General features: G+C 41.5%; 3 protein-coding genes across 3 annotated transcripts; 2 read left to right on the forward strand and 1 right to left on the reverse strand.

Moving 5' to 3' along the window:
• Positions 1-2,309: 2,309 nt before the first annotated feature.
• On the forward strand, positions 2,310-4,301 carry LOC311018929 (uncharacterized protein). Its single transcript, XM_084018050.1, has 3 exons — positions 2,310-2,486; positions 2,584-2,677; positions 2,879-4,301. Exons 1-3 carry the CDS (start codon positions 2,383-2,385, stop codon positions 3,215-3,217), a joined length of 537 nt encoding a protein of 178 aa, XP_083874176.1. The 5' UTR covers positions 2,310-2,382; the 3' UTR covers positions 3,218-4,301.
• Positions 4,302-6,478: 2,177 nt separating this feature from the next.
• Positions 6,479-8,080, forward strand: LOC311018529 (uncharacterized protein; the record flags this gene model as incomplete). Its single annotated transcript, XM_084017534.1, has 2 exons — positions 6,479-6,847; positions 6,914-8,080. 2 exons carry the CDS (start codon positions 6,479-6,481, stop codon positions 7,454-7,456), a joined length of 912 nt encoding a protein of 303 aa, XP_083873660.1. The 3' UTR covers positions 7,457-8,080.
• A 1,424-nt stretch (positions 8,081-9,504) lies between these two features.
• terb1 (telomere repeat binding bouquet formation protein 1) lies at positions 9,505-17,326 on the reverse strand. The gene is made up of 20 exons (XM_084017258.1): positions 17,271-17,326; positions 17,037-17,147; positions 16,656-16,787; positions 16,114-16,245; positions 15,878-15,938; positions 15,633-15,751; positions 15,340-15,468; positions 15,068-15,220; positions 14,839-14,970; positions 14,609-14,734; positions 14,105-14,241; positions 13,642-14,021; positions 13,483-13,553; positions 13,285-13,362; positions 12,798-13,031; positions 12,234-12,308; positions 11,981-12,046; positions 11,850-11,891; positions 10,731-10,807; positions 9,505-9,972 (listed from the first exon to the last, which is right to left on the reverse strand). Exons 1-20 carry the CDS (start codon positions 17,305-17,307, stop codon positions 9,796-9,798), a joined length of 2,469 nt encoding a protein of 822 aa, XP_083873384.1. The 5' UTR covers positions 17,308-17,326; the 3' UTR covers positions 9,505-9,795.
• Between the last annotated feature and the right edge of the window lie 18 nt (positions 17,327-17,344).

The following is a 17,344-nucleotide window of genomic DNA, read 5'->3' on the forward strand; positions in this document are numbered from 1 at the left end:
GACCAATTCAACTTTCTTCTCAATAGCTTCTCATAAAAAAATACACATAATGTATTTATGGCTCAGTGTGTTCTGCAAGTCTTAATATTCTATGGAATTAGGCTCATAACAATATTCAACTTAATAAATTCAAACAAAACAGCGCTGATCCTGTCGTGTCAGTAAGTTCAGCAGACATTTTTCGCCGTGTTCGACCCACAAATTCAACAGCAAGTAAAGCGGTGACAAGCTTTACTCCATCAGCACGCAGAAATCTTCTTAGCATGGTCTGATCTGTGGATGTGGCAGCAAGCCGGGAGGAGGATGGGTTCAATGCCACTTCACATTCTTTTTATGCAAAAAACATTTTTCAGAATTTATTTAATTATTGTTTAACAATGATGGTAATGGTGATATAATTTTATTTTTAATTTGGTTTCAGGTAACAAACAGATGAGTCATGCCATTAACAAATGATGGATATCATTGCAAAGGTTGTGTGTTTCACTGGGGGAAAAATATACTGTGACAAAATAGGTCAGTAAGTTATTTTCAAAACATGCCTCTGTTGACATCTGTTGTAAATAATAATAATAATATGGGGGAAGATTTTCTTTTCATTTGAGAGGAGTTCAGCCCTCTGATTACAAGTCGTTCCTAAAATGCGCTGAACTTGAAAGCTTCAGGGAAAATTACATTGTGTGTGCATCTGGCTGTTAACATGCTCTTTGCCTCCAGTTTTTTTTTTTCCACACTTTTTAATTTAGTCAAATATACAAAGCCGGTCTTTGCAATCAAGTCCTAAGCACTTAGGAAGGGGCTTTAGAGACGTAATTAAAAGGCCTGTGGGAGAAGGCAGCTTTGAAACAAAGTGACAGAAAGTGAGAGTCTGATCAAGGTTTGTTTGGAACATCAGAGATTGAAAGAGGGTGATAAAAGGACAGATAGAGGAGGAAGGAGAGAAAAGGACAAGACATGTGTGATGAGACGAGACAAGCATGGCTTATCTGCTGTTGGCCATTCGGAATAAGGCACACAGTTCAAGAAGCTATCATGCATCCCTATGTCACTGTCTATACATACCCAGAATGCATTTAAAAAATGTTAGAAAAGCCATCAAACAACTATTATATAAATACAATCTAATCTAATAATACTATATTAAATATAAAAATGAGTTAAAGATTTTCAGGAAGTGTTACGTCCATAAAAATGTTCTCAGAATAATGCAAACAGTAACACGTAACAGCAAATGTGCTGAGACTGAACAAAAAACGTGACGTGAATGTGGATGATCAGACTTTGGGAGAACGACCATATCAGACAAACGGCAGGAACACCGAGGTGCATGGTGACATGTCTATACAGAGTGCTGAGAGGATGCCGGACTCACATGCACACATATTGGCATCGTGGCTCCTTCACTCAGTCAGAGTTCAGCGCTCAGCGATATATCCGTTCCAGCTGGCTCGATTGTGGACAAGCTGAGCTGGTCCATGTTTGTGAAGTGGACGTTTGTCTTCCAGGACTCTGATTTCCCTCAGGGTGACCTTTGATTTTCCAAAACCATGTTGATTATGTTGGATTCTTGTTCGTCTGTGAATTCACGGCCTCTGCCACCTCTTGCTGGCCGTCTTTCAGTTCTGTGAAAAGCATTACAACACATTATAGGATGCACATGTGACAGTAAATCTGTGTAAATGTAAGACTAAACATTAGTACTGTAAAACAACTCAAGTGGTTACTCACCTATCCTCTTCTGTAAAGGCCCGGATAACTGATGCTACTGTGAAGTGGCTCACATTCGACTGGATTCTCTGCCCAGCTTCATGTTTAGGCCACGTTTGATTACATGGTCCACCAATTTAATAAATAAATAAATATTGGCTCACATTTGCCGTCCTCTTCCTCCTCCTCGACGGCCTGCGTGGCCTCCTCTTACTCTCACACTCTTCCTCTGTGTTCTTGCTGCCCCATCTTTTTGACAAACACCTGTACAAGTCACTTGAGGCCCCTTTTATACTCCGACACATGATTGAAGTGTTCCTTCCAATTGAGTTTGCACAGTTGCAACATGATGAGTGAGACTAATTGGCAATCAGAGTGTTGCATCTTGTCATGCTGATACACGAGCTTCAAGTTTTTAGATTTGTGGGCAAAGTTGCAAACTATTTTTGTGTATAAAAACGGGGAAACACTGTGAGGTAGGACGGTGTTTTTTAAATGTATTCCTGTGGCGCATTAATGTGTTTGTCCGCTAAGTGGCGCTAAATCCCCACTCAGTGTCGCGGTCACGTGATTCTAAGAAACGCAACCCCCCCATGTTTTTGTTTCCTATTAAACCGGTAACACTGAAGCTCTGTACAGACGTAGGCAACAAATACACTTTTATAATATGCCGACATGTCAGAGAGACACCGGGCGCTGCCGTCGTGGATGGCGAAGAAGGAAGAGAGAGTAAAAGAGAAAGAGCCGCAGAGGAGCGGGAGAAAACGGAAAACCGCACGGTAGTTGTCGTAAAAAGACCAAAAGCCTTGGTTTTATACTTGAGCTACATTTCCTGAAGTAATGTTGACTAACAATTACGCACTTGTGTATTTTCAGCGCTGCTTTCTACTGTATGAACGAGAAAGAGCTGGTCGAGGCAGCTGTTTCATATCTTACCAACGAGGACGCAGCTCTCCTGTCTCACCACAAGGTGACGCCTTTTCTCTCTTTTTCAACGTTTGGAAGTGAAGTTGAAATTCACTTACTAATTAATAAAATATAAAAATGACAAGAATGGCAATAGTGTTCAGGACTTTAAGATTGTGTGTGACAATCAAAGGTCAAAGGTTTTTTTTATAGTGGTTGTAAAATGCAAGGTATTTCCTGTGTTTCTGTGAATGACGCCAAACAGGTTGAAGCCAAAGCAGTAGACACCAGAGTGAAAGTGAGGGCGGACCCTGCCACTTCAAAGACGACAGCAAAGCCGGTGACTTCAGAGGACGAGTCCCCAGACTGTGGCGATGCCACGGAGACCACGTACGTTTCAGAAACAGACCTGGACATTACAGAGGAGGACACTAAGAGTCTGCAGCATCAGGGACCAGAGGGTCAGATGGCAGGACCATTACGAGATCACAGTGGTCTCGTGAATCCTGGACTGGAGGAAAAAGGGGAGCTCTCACACGTGCCGGCCAAGGCAGCGGCAGAGGATGATGCCTTACGGCTCGTGCGAGAAATCTTTTTCACGTGATGATGAACTTTATCAAAATACTGCTGAGATGTTTACAGTGAGCCTTGAAGTGTTTGCATTAAATGTTTTTTGAATGATCCATTTTTCACCAGACAGTCCTTGTGAATGAAGCTACATATTGGAGAACTAATCCTTTAATTGATGTCACTGGGATGTTAAAAAATTTGGCACATCTCCATAGACTGATACAAATTATCCAACAAAATGCCAGTGTGTACTCTATAATGACGGCATCTAAAACCCCATATTGGTGATACACTAAGCATCTCTCAGTGTGGCTTCATCAAGTCTGAGGTCCATTCAGTCTAAATGAAGCCGCTATATCTTTTACATCACACTATATTGTCTGATTTAACGGTCTGCGGGGGCGGGGAGACTTTTGATGTTGAGATAAGGGATCGAGCGGATCCTTTGATAGTGAGAGTTCAACCAGACTTTTAGGGGTTAGAGACATACGTTCCAATCAGAAGACATGTGCTTCCACTGGGAACTATATTATCTGCACTTGTGGCCTTTTTGTATGAGGACAAACAAAGATATTTTTCTTGTCAGTGAAGCAGCTCCAGATAGTCTCTTGATACCTAAAGCATTACATTGATAATGAACTGGACTATACCTTTATCCTTGAATGGAAACTCATGTTCGTTAGATGTTAGATAGTGAGCAGATTAACAGTGAACTAGAATGTTTTTAAATGATGAAGAAGCAGTTATTTGTACATTTCTTTGTTCTTGAATAAGCGTTGTGAAAACTTCTATGTGCACTGCAGCAACCGTCAGCACTGACTCTTAGTTCACTACCTTTTTACACGGTTGTGCATATCAGAGAAATCCTTTCTTTTTGTGAGTTATGTGTTCACACACTAAGCCATCGCTTTCACAAACCTGTTTTTAAAAACACTGTAACAGCGCACAGAAACAATAACAGTGTGTTCCAGTCTATTCCACAGAAGGTTAACAGGTGTATTATTGAATCTGTCATCAACACTCTTGACAGCTTGTGCCCCAAAGCAAATATTAAGGCACTGTTTTGAGAAAACATAACCAAGAACTTTCTCAAAAATATTGTTTTAGATACCAAGTCAATATTTTGAGAAAATTTGGGATCCATACTCTCAGTTAGACATAAGTAAGTAAAGTAAGTAAAATGTATTTATAGAGCGCTTTTCGCATTTAATATCACAAAGTGCTTCACAATAAACAATGTGCAGGTAAAACCTGCAAAAACAGCATCAATGTTATAATAAAAACAAAGCAAAAAAATACATAAGTTATTTGCCACACAAGCCCATTCCTTCACACACACGTCACCAGTGTTGACATAACCAGCTCAACTTGCACATCCACACCTGATAGTCATCTATTGCCAGCTCACATGTGACATGGTACCGAAGAAAACACCTAGATTCAGGATGAGGAAGCTTGCAAGCTTGCAGACCATGAAAATCAGAGTGCTGCTCTGTCTGAATGGACAAACCCAGGATGACCACCGCTGGGAGAGTGTTCATTTGTATCTCAGGGTCTGTGGCCAGATGTGTGACCATGCTGAGACATGACACGTGCAATAATAAAAACGCATTCGTGGCTTGATATTTAGTTCGACAAATGAGTAGTTTAATGTAACCTGGTCTGGGCTTCTTCCATGTGTTGCACTGTAGCTTCTAGGAAGTGCAGTGCCCATGGGTTGGTGTACGGCACGCGCATATAAACCGTGAACGCGCACGGCGCGCCGCAGCGTTTTTTCCTTTTTTTTTTTTTTTTTTTTCCAGAAGACTACCCCGCTGGTGCACGCGACGACAGACAGTCAGTCAGTTTGACGTGCGGTCTTCTCCAAGTTGGGAGTACGAGATCGTCTGCAACGTCGTCTACTTTTCCCGCAGCGCAACAAACAAACAAACAAAAAAGACTCAAAAGGTGGGTTGCTGTTTCTCACCTCGTGTTAGGACCGGAGCGGGTTTCATTTCATGTACATTTTGTAAATCTCTTTTTAAGTTTGTTCAGCACGAGGGAGGCGGGGTCAACTGCATGGCTTTCTTTGTTCGCTTTTCTTTGACCAACAATTAATTGCAATTAGCACGCGCATGTTGTTTGTGTTAATGCGTGTACGTGGGCTGTCATGTCATGCTTATATTACATATGAAATAATTTGACGTGCATGTGGTAACGCGGTTCTGATAGGCGGCACAACTGGACCGAGGTGTGGTTGTTTTACAGAATAAGGAGATCGTGCAAAAAAAAATGGAAATCATAAACTATAATGTTGATTATCTGGCGGGTGTAACGTGATTATTAATTGGCGGACGTTTTTAATACGCGTCTAAACGCGCCCCAGATGTGGTTTCTAGTGGCGTTAAGACATGCAGTGTCAAGCAGGCGATCAAGAAATCAAACAAATGCTTTAAAATCTGATTTGGGCACTCCAGAAACATCCCCCATAGACGCACTCCAATCCTGACACGATATAGTACATGTTGTACATGCAGCCGGGAAAAGGTGCAAGGGAACACAATGTACCATAACGCACGCTGGGATCGAGTTTTGCCCAACCAGTTAAGTGAATCCTGACAAGTATCGGCTAGTTCGTCTTTACTTTTTTTTTGTCGCTTTTGAAACCTCGACCAATTGCGTAATGGTGGAAATGGAAGAAAAGCTGTCATGTTATGAGCTGAATAAAAGTTTGAATTTACTTTTTGCAGGAGTTCTCTGCCTTTGACTTGTTGGGGCTCTCTACATGAGAGGAATATTTCCAAGGACTTCCTCTTTATCCTAACAAACTTAGATAAAGCAGCTTTCTACCATTGATACACTTGCTATTGAAACTATTTGTTGTCTAAAACTTGGCAACCCAAACACCCCAGACCGGTTTCCTAGTAATAGAAAGACATTTCATCATTTTTTCCCCAAATTATTGAACTTAAAACCTTTTTAGAAAATGAACCGAAGCGAGACTGATAATAAATTCTGATGCTTAAAATTGACTTTCCATAGGTGCTCCAAGGTATGGGTGCGTCACAATCATATCAGTCTATTGGCCCAAATATACAGTACCCTTGTTCTATTGGTGCAAATAGTCCCCATCTTTAGATATGAACTTTTTAACGATGTGGCGTCATTTTGTAATTAATGCACGCTTATTTCCCAAGCCCCCCTGACAGTGCCTCGGGCTATACTTTGAGAATCACTGATGCAAAGAATAGAATTTGACTTTGATTTAATTATTTTTGAAATAATTAAATTCTTATTATCTCTGTACAGGTTAATCATGGGAAACCGGTTCGGCAGAGCGCGAGACACCCCAGTCAACAGTGCTGAAAGTGCTGTCACCGAGCAGAAGACGGCAGCGGAGCCAGCAGCTCCACAACCAGCTGAAGACGATGGGAAGGCACAGGCCGAGGAGGCCGTGGAGGCGGAGAATCTAGAAGTGGTGATGGGGGAGCCAGTGACACAGAAGGTGTGTTTGCCCAATGAAGAATGTGTGGCGGAGTGTCAAGTGTTAGAGGCTCCTGCTGCCCCAGACCCACTAACTGATGCTGAACCAAAGGAAATCCCAGCCCCTGTTGCTGAGGCTCAGCTTGCTCCAGAGCCAGCACCAGAGCCTGCTCCAGAACCAGAGCCTGTTCCCGAACCCGAGGTTGTTCCAGAACCAGAGCCTGTCCCTGAACCTGAGGTTGTCCCAGAGCCTGTCCCCGAACCTGAGGTTGTCCCAGAACCAGAGCCTGTTCCTGAACCTGAGGTTATTCCAGAACCAGAGCCTGTCCCCGAACCTGAGCTTGTTCCTGATGCAGTGGCAGAAGTTGAGTCGGTCCCTGAACCCATCACAGAGTCAGTACCAACCCCAGCTGAGGCTATGGAGGAGAAGATAGACCTGCTTAGCCAAGAGTCCCTCCCTGAGCCAGTGATTTGTCCATCCCCTTTGATTGACCTCGGTGTCCCCGACGTAACTCCCGAACCTATTGACATTCCCGCCTGCCCAGCTCCAGTCACTGCCCCAGTCGATGCAGACGAGCCCTCAGACATCCCGGTGGCTGAGATTTCTGTGATTTCCACAAATGAGCCGGAGATGCTGGTGGAGGTAGAGGATGCAGGGAATTTGGAGCAGCTTCTGAATGATACCAACGAAGAAAGTGTTTGTGGACTGCTGAAGAGCTTAGAGCTGAAAGGAAACGACCTTGTCTCTGACCTCCTTACCACCGATGTCAAGATCCCCGATGGCTTGAGCGCTTCCACCGAGCTGATGTGAAACCATGGATTCAGGATTCATTTCAGATATAAATGGACATTTTTCTGTGAAAACCTCTTAACCCCTTACATGAATAATGAAAGAATCACAAATGCAATGTTTTTTTCTCACTTAAGTGGCCTAATAAAGGCCAAAGGGCTATTTCTGTCGAAATGAACCAAATGTACCAAAAGAGAATCTGTTTTGGTGGGGCTTTTACAACACAGGGGTTATGAGTGTACTTAAATGCATTGCTGTGCAACGACGGTCTTCCTCGACGCAAATTCACCCAAGCAAGAATTTAAATGAAAGAAGCCATTGCTATATAATAACGGCCCACAGAAAAAGGTTAAAGGGATGAACGTTCATGTTGACGGAGTACAAAGAGAAAGCTAGGAGCGAGTATGTGAGTCTCCAGCACTCCATAAGTGAATGCAAAATGACAAGGCAAGGGACAGAAGCAATGCAACCAAAGTTGGAGACAGTATATGCATACAGCTATCAGGATCCAATAAAGATTTATGCCTTAACATAACTGTTTGGACTTTGTAATATTCCTTATCTTTATTGTATTCTAATAAGACAATTGAAATGTTTTAACCCATGTAGTGTCTTGCTTGTGCAAATAAAAATATTCTACATGTGTTATGGCCCCGGTCCCTGATTTTTCTTTCTAACAGAATATAGTCTACAGGCTCGTCCCAACATTCTCAACATGGAATGTGAATTTTTTTGGTCCAGAAATTCCCTTTGTTAAATGCACACATTGGAACAATTGGAGCCTTCTTCATTACAGAGCATGTTTTGTAACAGTACATGGGACACAGTGTACATATGGAAATTCAATTCCAGCCGACAGCACAGATCATGTAAGAGAGACGGTTCCTCCTCACAGTGTCGTGGGAGAGAGGGCGAGAGGGGAGGGGAGGGGAGGGGGAAAGGGGGAGGAGAGACGAAGCCACATTCTTTCCAGAGGAAGGAGGTTTTCGGGGGGCCTGGGTCAAAAGTCTTCAGTGTGACTGTGTTTCGGTCCATGAGAAATCTGCTCCGCATATGCCTCTCCCACCACACTCCCCTTTCCCTCACTGCATTGCTATTCCAATATCTTGACCAGTCAGTGGAGTGGTATGAGAAGCCACTTCCTTCTCCCTAAAAGATGCAACTTAAATTCTACTGAATGAATAAAGGAAGTACTCCTCTGTGGTGTCACCAAGTTCAAAATGTACAACTTGGAGCTGCTCTATTTAACTCTGCAGAATACATACGATGGTTTTTCAGATATAGATTGTATTTTCAGTTTCATAATCCATAATCACTAATTCCCACTCCCCATAAACATTTGTCTAACCACACCTAAGTTAACAGGCTACACCTTAGGGCATGGCAACTGGGTAAGTCACATGGTTTTGGCAACAATGATGTGTCCCCATGGAAAGGGAGAGGCACTCTACAGACAGTGATCTCAGTCATGCTAGCCTTTAGGAGAGGACACGGTTAGTGGACCGGGCTTGTTCTTGATGCACACTGAGAATAGATAAACAGCCCGATTTGCACTATTTGTGATTCCTGTCATACCAGAGGCTTTCAGCTCAATAAACAAAAGTGCTGGACTTGAGTCTCCCCTCTCCTTGTTGATTTCCTGCCTCACTATGAACTCCAATGGCCCAAGCACAAAGACAACAGAACTTGCTCTTTGCTTCCCAGACACCTTACAACACACCTAAACGGTTTTAACGGTTGTTTATTTGTTATGGACTCTATTGATGCTCTGACAATTGAAGAAGTTTTGGTTTAAATGATTTCAACATGGTTAAAAAGTTTAGGGCTGGGTCTTTTCATGCCACAACTCATCATGATGCATCACCACGTGCTGTTGTAATCAACTTTGCCAGACCTCAATGTTGCAACACAGTGGTAGTGATGCATCAATAGGTGGTGCAACAACAAATAAAGGATTTTAAAATACTCAAAAAATTAGCACAATAATTATTCCATAAAGGCCCATGTTTTTTTTCTGGTGTAGTAATAGCATTTTGAATTTGAAAAGTTTGCATAAAGTCTGTTTGCATAATTCAAATATGAGCATATTTGACGGAGACAAATTTGACAGAAATCTAAGAATCTGAAACACCAGTTTTAATGGTTTAACATATAACGAATAGAAACAATATCTGTCAAAGCACAGAACATGCTGAAAAAATATATTTTTAGAACAGTGCATGCCATTTACAAGAGTAACATATTTAAGTATATTAGGTAAATGCTTCCTTGGAGTTTTTCCAATAAATACAGTGTGAAGAGAATCAAAGCTATAATTTACAGGGGGGGCAATTTGACATTCACGATGGAAACAGAGTGTCTTACTTAAAGGATGCTTTCTCCATTAGCCGCCTGTATTTCTTGGCCAGGTCAACATTGGTGCGTCCTGGTTGGAAGGGGTTTGACCACAAGATAGAGTTCCAGGAGAAGCCGTAAGTCTTCACTCCGCGCAGTAGGTAACGCACCTCCTCATCGCTGAAGTCTTTCCTCCTCCTTCTCTATGAAGAGTAATAAAGAAGGCAGAAGACGCTAAATTATTGAGTAAACATCCAGTCTATCAGATGGACAGGACTTATGGGACAAATGACATCATTGAGTAGAATAACAGCCTTTTATTTCAACTGTTCATGCCTTCTTCACTGACACATGGCCTACTCATGAAAACAACAGTATAGTTTAAATTATAAATAATACAATCTAAAATATATGTGAGGTTTCAGTTCATTTTATTTCCTGTTTGTTTCTGGTTTAACATTATTTGCTAAAGATGCCTGTGTGACTTATGTTAATAGAACATACTGGTTTGGCAAATGTCAACACATTGGTTAAATTGAGTTCCCAGCCATTCATCAGATCATATCCAACAGTTTAAAATGTCCCCACCCTCCATTAGTTTCAACCTATTTCAGTACCTTGTGAAAATCAACTTGTCGGGACTTGACACTTGACGGTGTGTGTCTCAAAGTTACATAATACATTGCACGGTACTGTAGTGGCAAGAACTATTTTGCCACTGCAGGATTGCCATGGATTAGAGGTCATTTTTGGATTAATTTTGCATCTCAGTTTTACTGTTTGCAGTAAGACAGGGATATAAGGATATAAGGAGCCAAATTAATCTGAATTGGGCAACTGAATGGGAACTAATTCTCAAATCTCACTGCTACTTTTTACTGTTCATTTCGTCCTTAACTTCTATGTGAGACTGCATACAATCAAAGCATTTAAAAGCTGTTGGGGAAAAAAAAACTCTTACAGTGGAACAGTGATCTGTACTACTTCCCGGCTCATCATTAAGATCACAATTTCCACTATTATTCCCTCCTCTTCTCTCTGTATATGAAACATAAAACAGTTTTGGTTTGTGGAAATGTGGAAAAGACTGAGAACAACAGGTTCTCACAGTCTTTTTAGAGTAACTCATTGTTTTACTCGACAGCATTTGACAACAGGCCACCGACTTAATATAAAGATGGACAATGTCTCTCTTGCCCTACTCATCATAAGAGCAATATTACATCACCAGTTATGACTAATAGGGCTGTGCTGCCGTACAAACAACAATACAGGAGGAGAAGAATGACTGAAGACTTGGCAAGATGATAGAAGGAAGGGAGGGAAATCAAGACAGAAAAAAGCGTAATAGAAAGAAGAGAAGGGTGCATTCACACACAGTTAGAACTGGAAAATGCATTTAGCTGAGAGATTTAAAGAAATTACAGCAAATACTATGACAGCACTTCATAACAACCCCACATTTTGCAACACTACAGCAACTTTAAGGCTCAAGAAAGTCTGGGTTAAAGCAAGAGAATTGGCAAAATTGGAAAGCAGGAGGAGAATAGGGGGGACTGATGGCAATTATAGCCATGACATACAAATACATAAAGTAAAGTGACTGTTATCATTATGTGGAACAAACTAAAATACCTCTCCTTTCAACACCAAGTCACTGGTTTAATACAAAAGCATCAGAACACTTCGCCCTTTCAATCTCTCTCTCTTGCACACAGACACAGACATACACACAGAAACACACACACACACGCACACACACACACAGAGACACACACACATACACAGACACACAGACACACAGACACACACATACACAGACACACACACACACACACACACACAAAGAGTGTTTTACAGAGTGTGAAACAGCTTAATACAGCTGTGCTGCTCTGAACCAGCTCTGGCCTGCACTGTGAGAACACTGGTTGCAGTTCAACATTCCTTCTGCTCTTTGTTTGCATGCTGCCGAGAACACACTGCAGATCGACTGCTCCCAACACTGCCTCTCAATCACAACATTCACACACAGTTAAAAGATATCTCCTGTAAATATCCAGATCTGATATTACATACGTACCTTCAGGAAGATGGGACCTTTTGAGGGGAATCAAGCCTGGACCTAAGAGGAGGAGTGATGAGATCTCTGAATATGACAAATATAAAAGGACAACAATACATGATATGTTGCTTAAGATGCCACATACATACCAGTCTTGTTATAAGTGGTCGATGTCTTCTTTTTAGAGCCTCTATGCAGTGGAGTCAAAGAGATGCCTGTGATGAAAGGAGCCAAATTACACATCTACAAATGTTTGGAAATAATAAATCATCAAAATGGCTACTGAACCAACATGATTTATTGTTGATTAATTAAATCTAAATAAGCTCATTCCCTGCAGTCCTTAAAGACACTGTTGCATTAATAAGCTAGATATAAACCTGCTTGCTGCAAAATTCTTACCCTTGAATTTCCAGTTCTGCTCTGGCACGCTCTTGTTTTTCCCTGCTCCTTTACGTATGGGAGTCAGGCGCACCGCTTTAACAGTAGAATATAAATAAATTCATAGCAGCAGTTAAAGACAATAATGTGTGTTTCATGCTGAGGACATTAAAATTACAGTTATTATAACAAGGGAAGTAAAAACAGGCATGTTTACTCTCTGAGACGTTCTCTCACATTTTATCAACTTCAAACAGGATCTTGTGCATTCATTAATAAAAATGTTATTTTAACTGAGGAATTCACAATGACAAAAGAATGTGACTCGTCTACATATTTAAGAATACAGCCTTTTATAGTTGTCATCAATGAAAGCATGAGTTAAGCACAATACCTACAACTCAGTGCCTATTATGTAGTGGATATTGTAGTGGATATTATATTATTTTCCTGCCAAACGCAGTAAGATTCAGCCCATGTTGCAGTAGCAGGTTAACCCGTCCCTAACCCAAACTTTTTTTCTTTAAACCTTTCTTTTTTATAAGATAGATTTCCTATGCAAATTCAAATGTTAGATTTGCTTACCATTCCAGTTTGCTGAGCTTCTCTGTGGCTCTGCAACTGAAACTCTGTCAGAGTCTGGGTCTGTCTGCTCCACAGTGTCTTGGTACTCTCTCCTGAACAGACGGTTGAGGTGACCAGTCCTGAACCGCTCTGAGGCTTCATGGAGAACCTTGTGCATGTCACAGCTGTGGTGGTAGGAGCTTTGGTGGGACACAAAAGTGCGACTGGTCACCTCCTCGAAAGTCAACACACAACCTAAAGCAGATAAAGAACAGGGGTGTAAGGATGTCATCTGTGGAAAATCCAGTGTTGGCTCTACAATAATCTAACTGAATGACCCCTAAAAGGTTAAAAGAAAAAATACAACTACGCCTGGACATGTAGAATATGAAGAAACACAAAATGTGCTTAAAATAGTATATTCCATATATTCCACAGACATAAAATACAGTTTAATTAAGGCTGAGCCATATTGTATAGCAAGGCAAGCAGCATCACGTTCTCCTACCTGCACACCGGATATTTGAGTGTGAGTGTTCCTCCACAGGGTTTCCCCCCACATTATTCATCTCACGGTCCTGAAACTCTAAATATAAAAACATAACTTGAATGAAAACCCAAGTTGGATTCCCTTAAAATACAGAAAATTTAAATGAAAGTAAATAAGTTAAAATGTGTTAAAAAGTTATAAAGCAGTGACTCTTACCTTCTTCATCAGTAAATGTCATTTCTTTTGGTACGCTGTGCCTCACTGCTGCTGCAGGCTCAAACAGCTGACTAAACAATAACAGAAGATGAAGTAAGTAGATAATATTATTAAAGCTATAATTTCATTATTTAATCAACATTGAGGGTCGCTACTGACCTGTCTGCTGTAGGCAGCTCGCTGTCTCCCTCTAGTGACCGGATATGGGAAGACATTAGGACTCCAGTACCATTGCACGCTGAACACTGCAGATGCCCTCCAGTGGTTTCAGCCTTCTCATCCTGCATACTTAAATTGGTGCTCACGGGCTTCAGTTCACGGTCATTGTTAATCTTGTTCATCGGTCTGACTGTCTGAAGGTTAATGCTGTTGCCACCCCCTGCTTCTACGTGCTTAAGAGTGCTGTTCTGGCTGTATATTGTGGGAATGGTTTCAATGCTCTCGTTCTGCTGCAGAGGTAACGTTGGAGGCAGGGATGGTCGGCACAGCCCTCTGGTTGAAGTTAAAGGCTCTGTGTCTTTCTGCTCATCCTCAAACTCCTAAAGATGGACATAAACATACATCCTGTCACCACGCTACAATCTGATTACATTGTAGCCGTGCGTGTGAACGTGTATCTGACCTTCGCCCGTCTCTTCTCTAGCTGGTCAATCCTGTACAGCAGCTCTCTGGATGAGCTCCTGTAGCCTTCCATGTTTGGAATGTGGTCCACGTATTCATTCTGTCCCACCATCAGACCAGGCACTCCAAAGGACGTGGCTTCAGAAAGATAAACACATCGTAATGACTCTGTAATCTACATTCTAATTACATATTCTTCAATCATGTGTTCTATGTATTAATTTGAGAAAAGCTGAAGAAATCTACAGAATTCATTTCAGTATGCTTGATTTAAGTGAAGGTAATGCAAACACTGCTGTAACACACATATCAACTCAAGACCAGTGTTACACTGAGCCACCCTGGACCCAGAGTTTCCGTTTAATACTTTCCAAAGTATCTACCACTTCTCTTTAATAGCCTATTTTCTTGCAATGTTGCAAATGAGTCACGTGGATTACTTCCTGAATAACAGTGCTAAATAACAAATTCACAGAGCGACTCTGAACCCATGATGATGACTTACTGGCCTGTTTGCAGGTCTGCAATATGAATGTAGCAGCCTTCCTGACCTCCTCACTTGTATCCTCAGTGAGTAGGGTTATGATGAGGGGCAGGCCTCCACACTGCACCAACTCAGACTGGTGCTCCTCTACAGACGGGAAGAAACAAAAAAGACACGTACAGCATAAATACTGAAGTTGCACTCACAAGGGAAGGAAGACTAGCTGTAAGCAAACTACTGTGCAGTCTTACCAGATGCCTCAGTGCAGTGGCCCAGGGTGAGTAAAACTGAGAGCCTGTCCCCAGGATCCAGGTGTGGGCTAGCCAGCAGGGAGAAGAGATGGAAAACCACACCATACTGAGAAAGATCTGCAGCTAGAGAAGCTATAAAGAATAGATTGTGAATGGAGAAGGAGACACCTTGGTTTTTAGAGCAAACTGTGATGGTGTTTGCATGTGTGTGTGTGACGGTGATACTCACAGTTTTCTGCGATGCAAGCTGACAGGGTCTTGGTTACAGTGACGGAAAGCTGACAAGACAACAAACTTGTAGCTGCTGTGGGAGCTAGACCAACCAGTGCAAGAGTGAGCGTGTCAAGACACCCCGAAACAGAAAAACTGTCCTGAACACAGGCTGCAAAAATAAAGAAGTGGCAAGTGTGTATAATTAAAATGTTAGTGTCATTTAGATGTTTTACATAAACACAAAGAAAACACAGGTTTAGCACAAGCCATTCAACTCCTTTCACTTACAGTTGTTGGCAACCGTCATTGCTATAAAGGAACATATGGGCTGGAAAATCTCAGTGCGTCGCATAGCAGTCTGCTGAAGCCAAACTTTTATTGTGGGAAAGGCTGCTACACAGATACGCTGACCCTCCTCTGAAAGACAAATTACACAAGTGACACAAAACAGTTTTTCTTACTCCAGGTATAAATTCAATATGGTTCATGGTTCGACTTAAAAGTAGTTGCCTGTATGGCAAGATCATCAGTGTCTTTCATATTAACTGCTCAGTACAAGGCACAAACACAGAAGACATTACCATTCTGAGGGTTGTTGACGCATCCACATAGAGCGCTCGACACCGATGCCCAAAGTTGGTAGGTTTGAGTAGCATTAGCTGCTCTCAAAGTAGCCTCTGTGGAGAGAGGGGAGGTGGTCCTGCAAAAAAAGTATACTATTAAGCGTTAATGTAGGTCACATATGAGTGGGTTATAACATACAATTTTTGGCATACCTATGTATATTTGATATGACTGATGTCTGGCATTTAGAATTGCAAAGTACCTGAAGAGGGTCAGCAGAATATCCAAGCAGCCAGTGGTTTGGCTTAAAGCCTGTCCTAATTCTGTAATAGCCCACAGACATATGAGCTACAATAACTGTACATTTTGTTCCATGTGTATGAAATGGATTTCATGAGCTTGTAACTAATCCAATCGACTAAAATGTTAAGTGACAGAAAGAACTTGCACATAAATAGGACACCCGGTCATGTAGCTTAAACACATCCTTGATCTTACTGTTGTTGGCTACCAACACAGACAGCAAATACACAGACACTCTCTTCTGTGTCAGCGGGATGTCTTCTTTCATCAAACAACCAGCAAGGTCTGTAAATATCTCCTTTCTGCACAGATAATTCTTGCAATACACTACCAGAAAGAAAGAGACATAGTGCATTATAAATATGATAAAATTGTCATTTACTCTAACTGACTTGCATTTGAAACTACCACAGTACAGCAATACAGTTATATTATTCACATATGACATTACACATATGATATTACACAAACATTGTTGTATACTTCATTTTAAAACAGACTGTCATAACACAAGCTATCCTGTGTGGCCTTCTCTACAGAAAAATGGAAAATATTAACATAGTACACTATTTGCCAATACCTATTATGATTTAGCTCCCAAGTTTACCACCAATATTAAGCACTTAGTCAGCTGTTTAAGAGTCACACACACAACACCACACACACACACACACACACACACACACACACACACACGCACACGCACACACACGCACACGCACACGCACGCTGCCTACCATTGGCCTCTGCTAATGTGCCAAGCGTAAAGAGTGCGGTCTCCTTAACATCTGAGCAAACAATACTGGATTTGGAGAGGTTATACACAAACGTCACACCTCCCATTTCTCTCAGCAGGTCCACATTATCCTCTGAAATAATGAAAATGAATTCAAAGTTAAACAGACAGTGGTAAGGTAAACAGACAGTGGTAAGGTAACATGTCAAGTTGCTTTGCTGAACACCGACTTAAATTATTAGAATGTATTCGTCAGCAAGACGTGTGTGTCCAACAACAAACCTGACCGATGGATGGTGCTGTAGGAGATGGTTAGTGTGTGTAGACAGTTAGAAGCAAACAAGGACACAGTATGTTTTTGTCATTCATGTGTCACTGTTACCTCTCCTTTCACAGATTGAGTGCATGGTGAGAAGAGCTTGTTTCTGCAAATCCGGACATTTCATCTGAAACTTCAGACACTCAAGCAGCAAACTGAGATCTGTCCTTGTGGCTGAAAGTTGGAAGATGATATCAGCAAGGCAATGTTAATCAGACAAACATGTTACATTTTTAAATGTATAATATTACAGTTGAAACGCCCACTCACAAACACAAACATGTTGGCTTCACTTACTATTACGATTGTTGTTGCAACCCCCCGTCTTATCCATTTCAATCTTTAAATAACAAAATAAATAAATAAATAAA

The sequence above is a fragment of the Eutrigla gurnardus genome, assembly GCF_963514095.1.
Source record: "Eutrigla gurnardus genome assembly, chromosome: 9".
Classification (NCBI taxonomy): domain Eukaryota; kingdom Metazoa; phylum Chordata; class Actinopteri; order Perciformes; family Triglidae; genus Eutrigla; species Eutrigla gurnardus.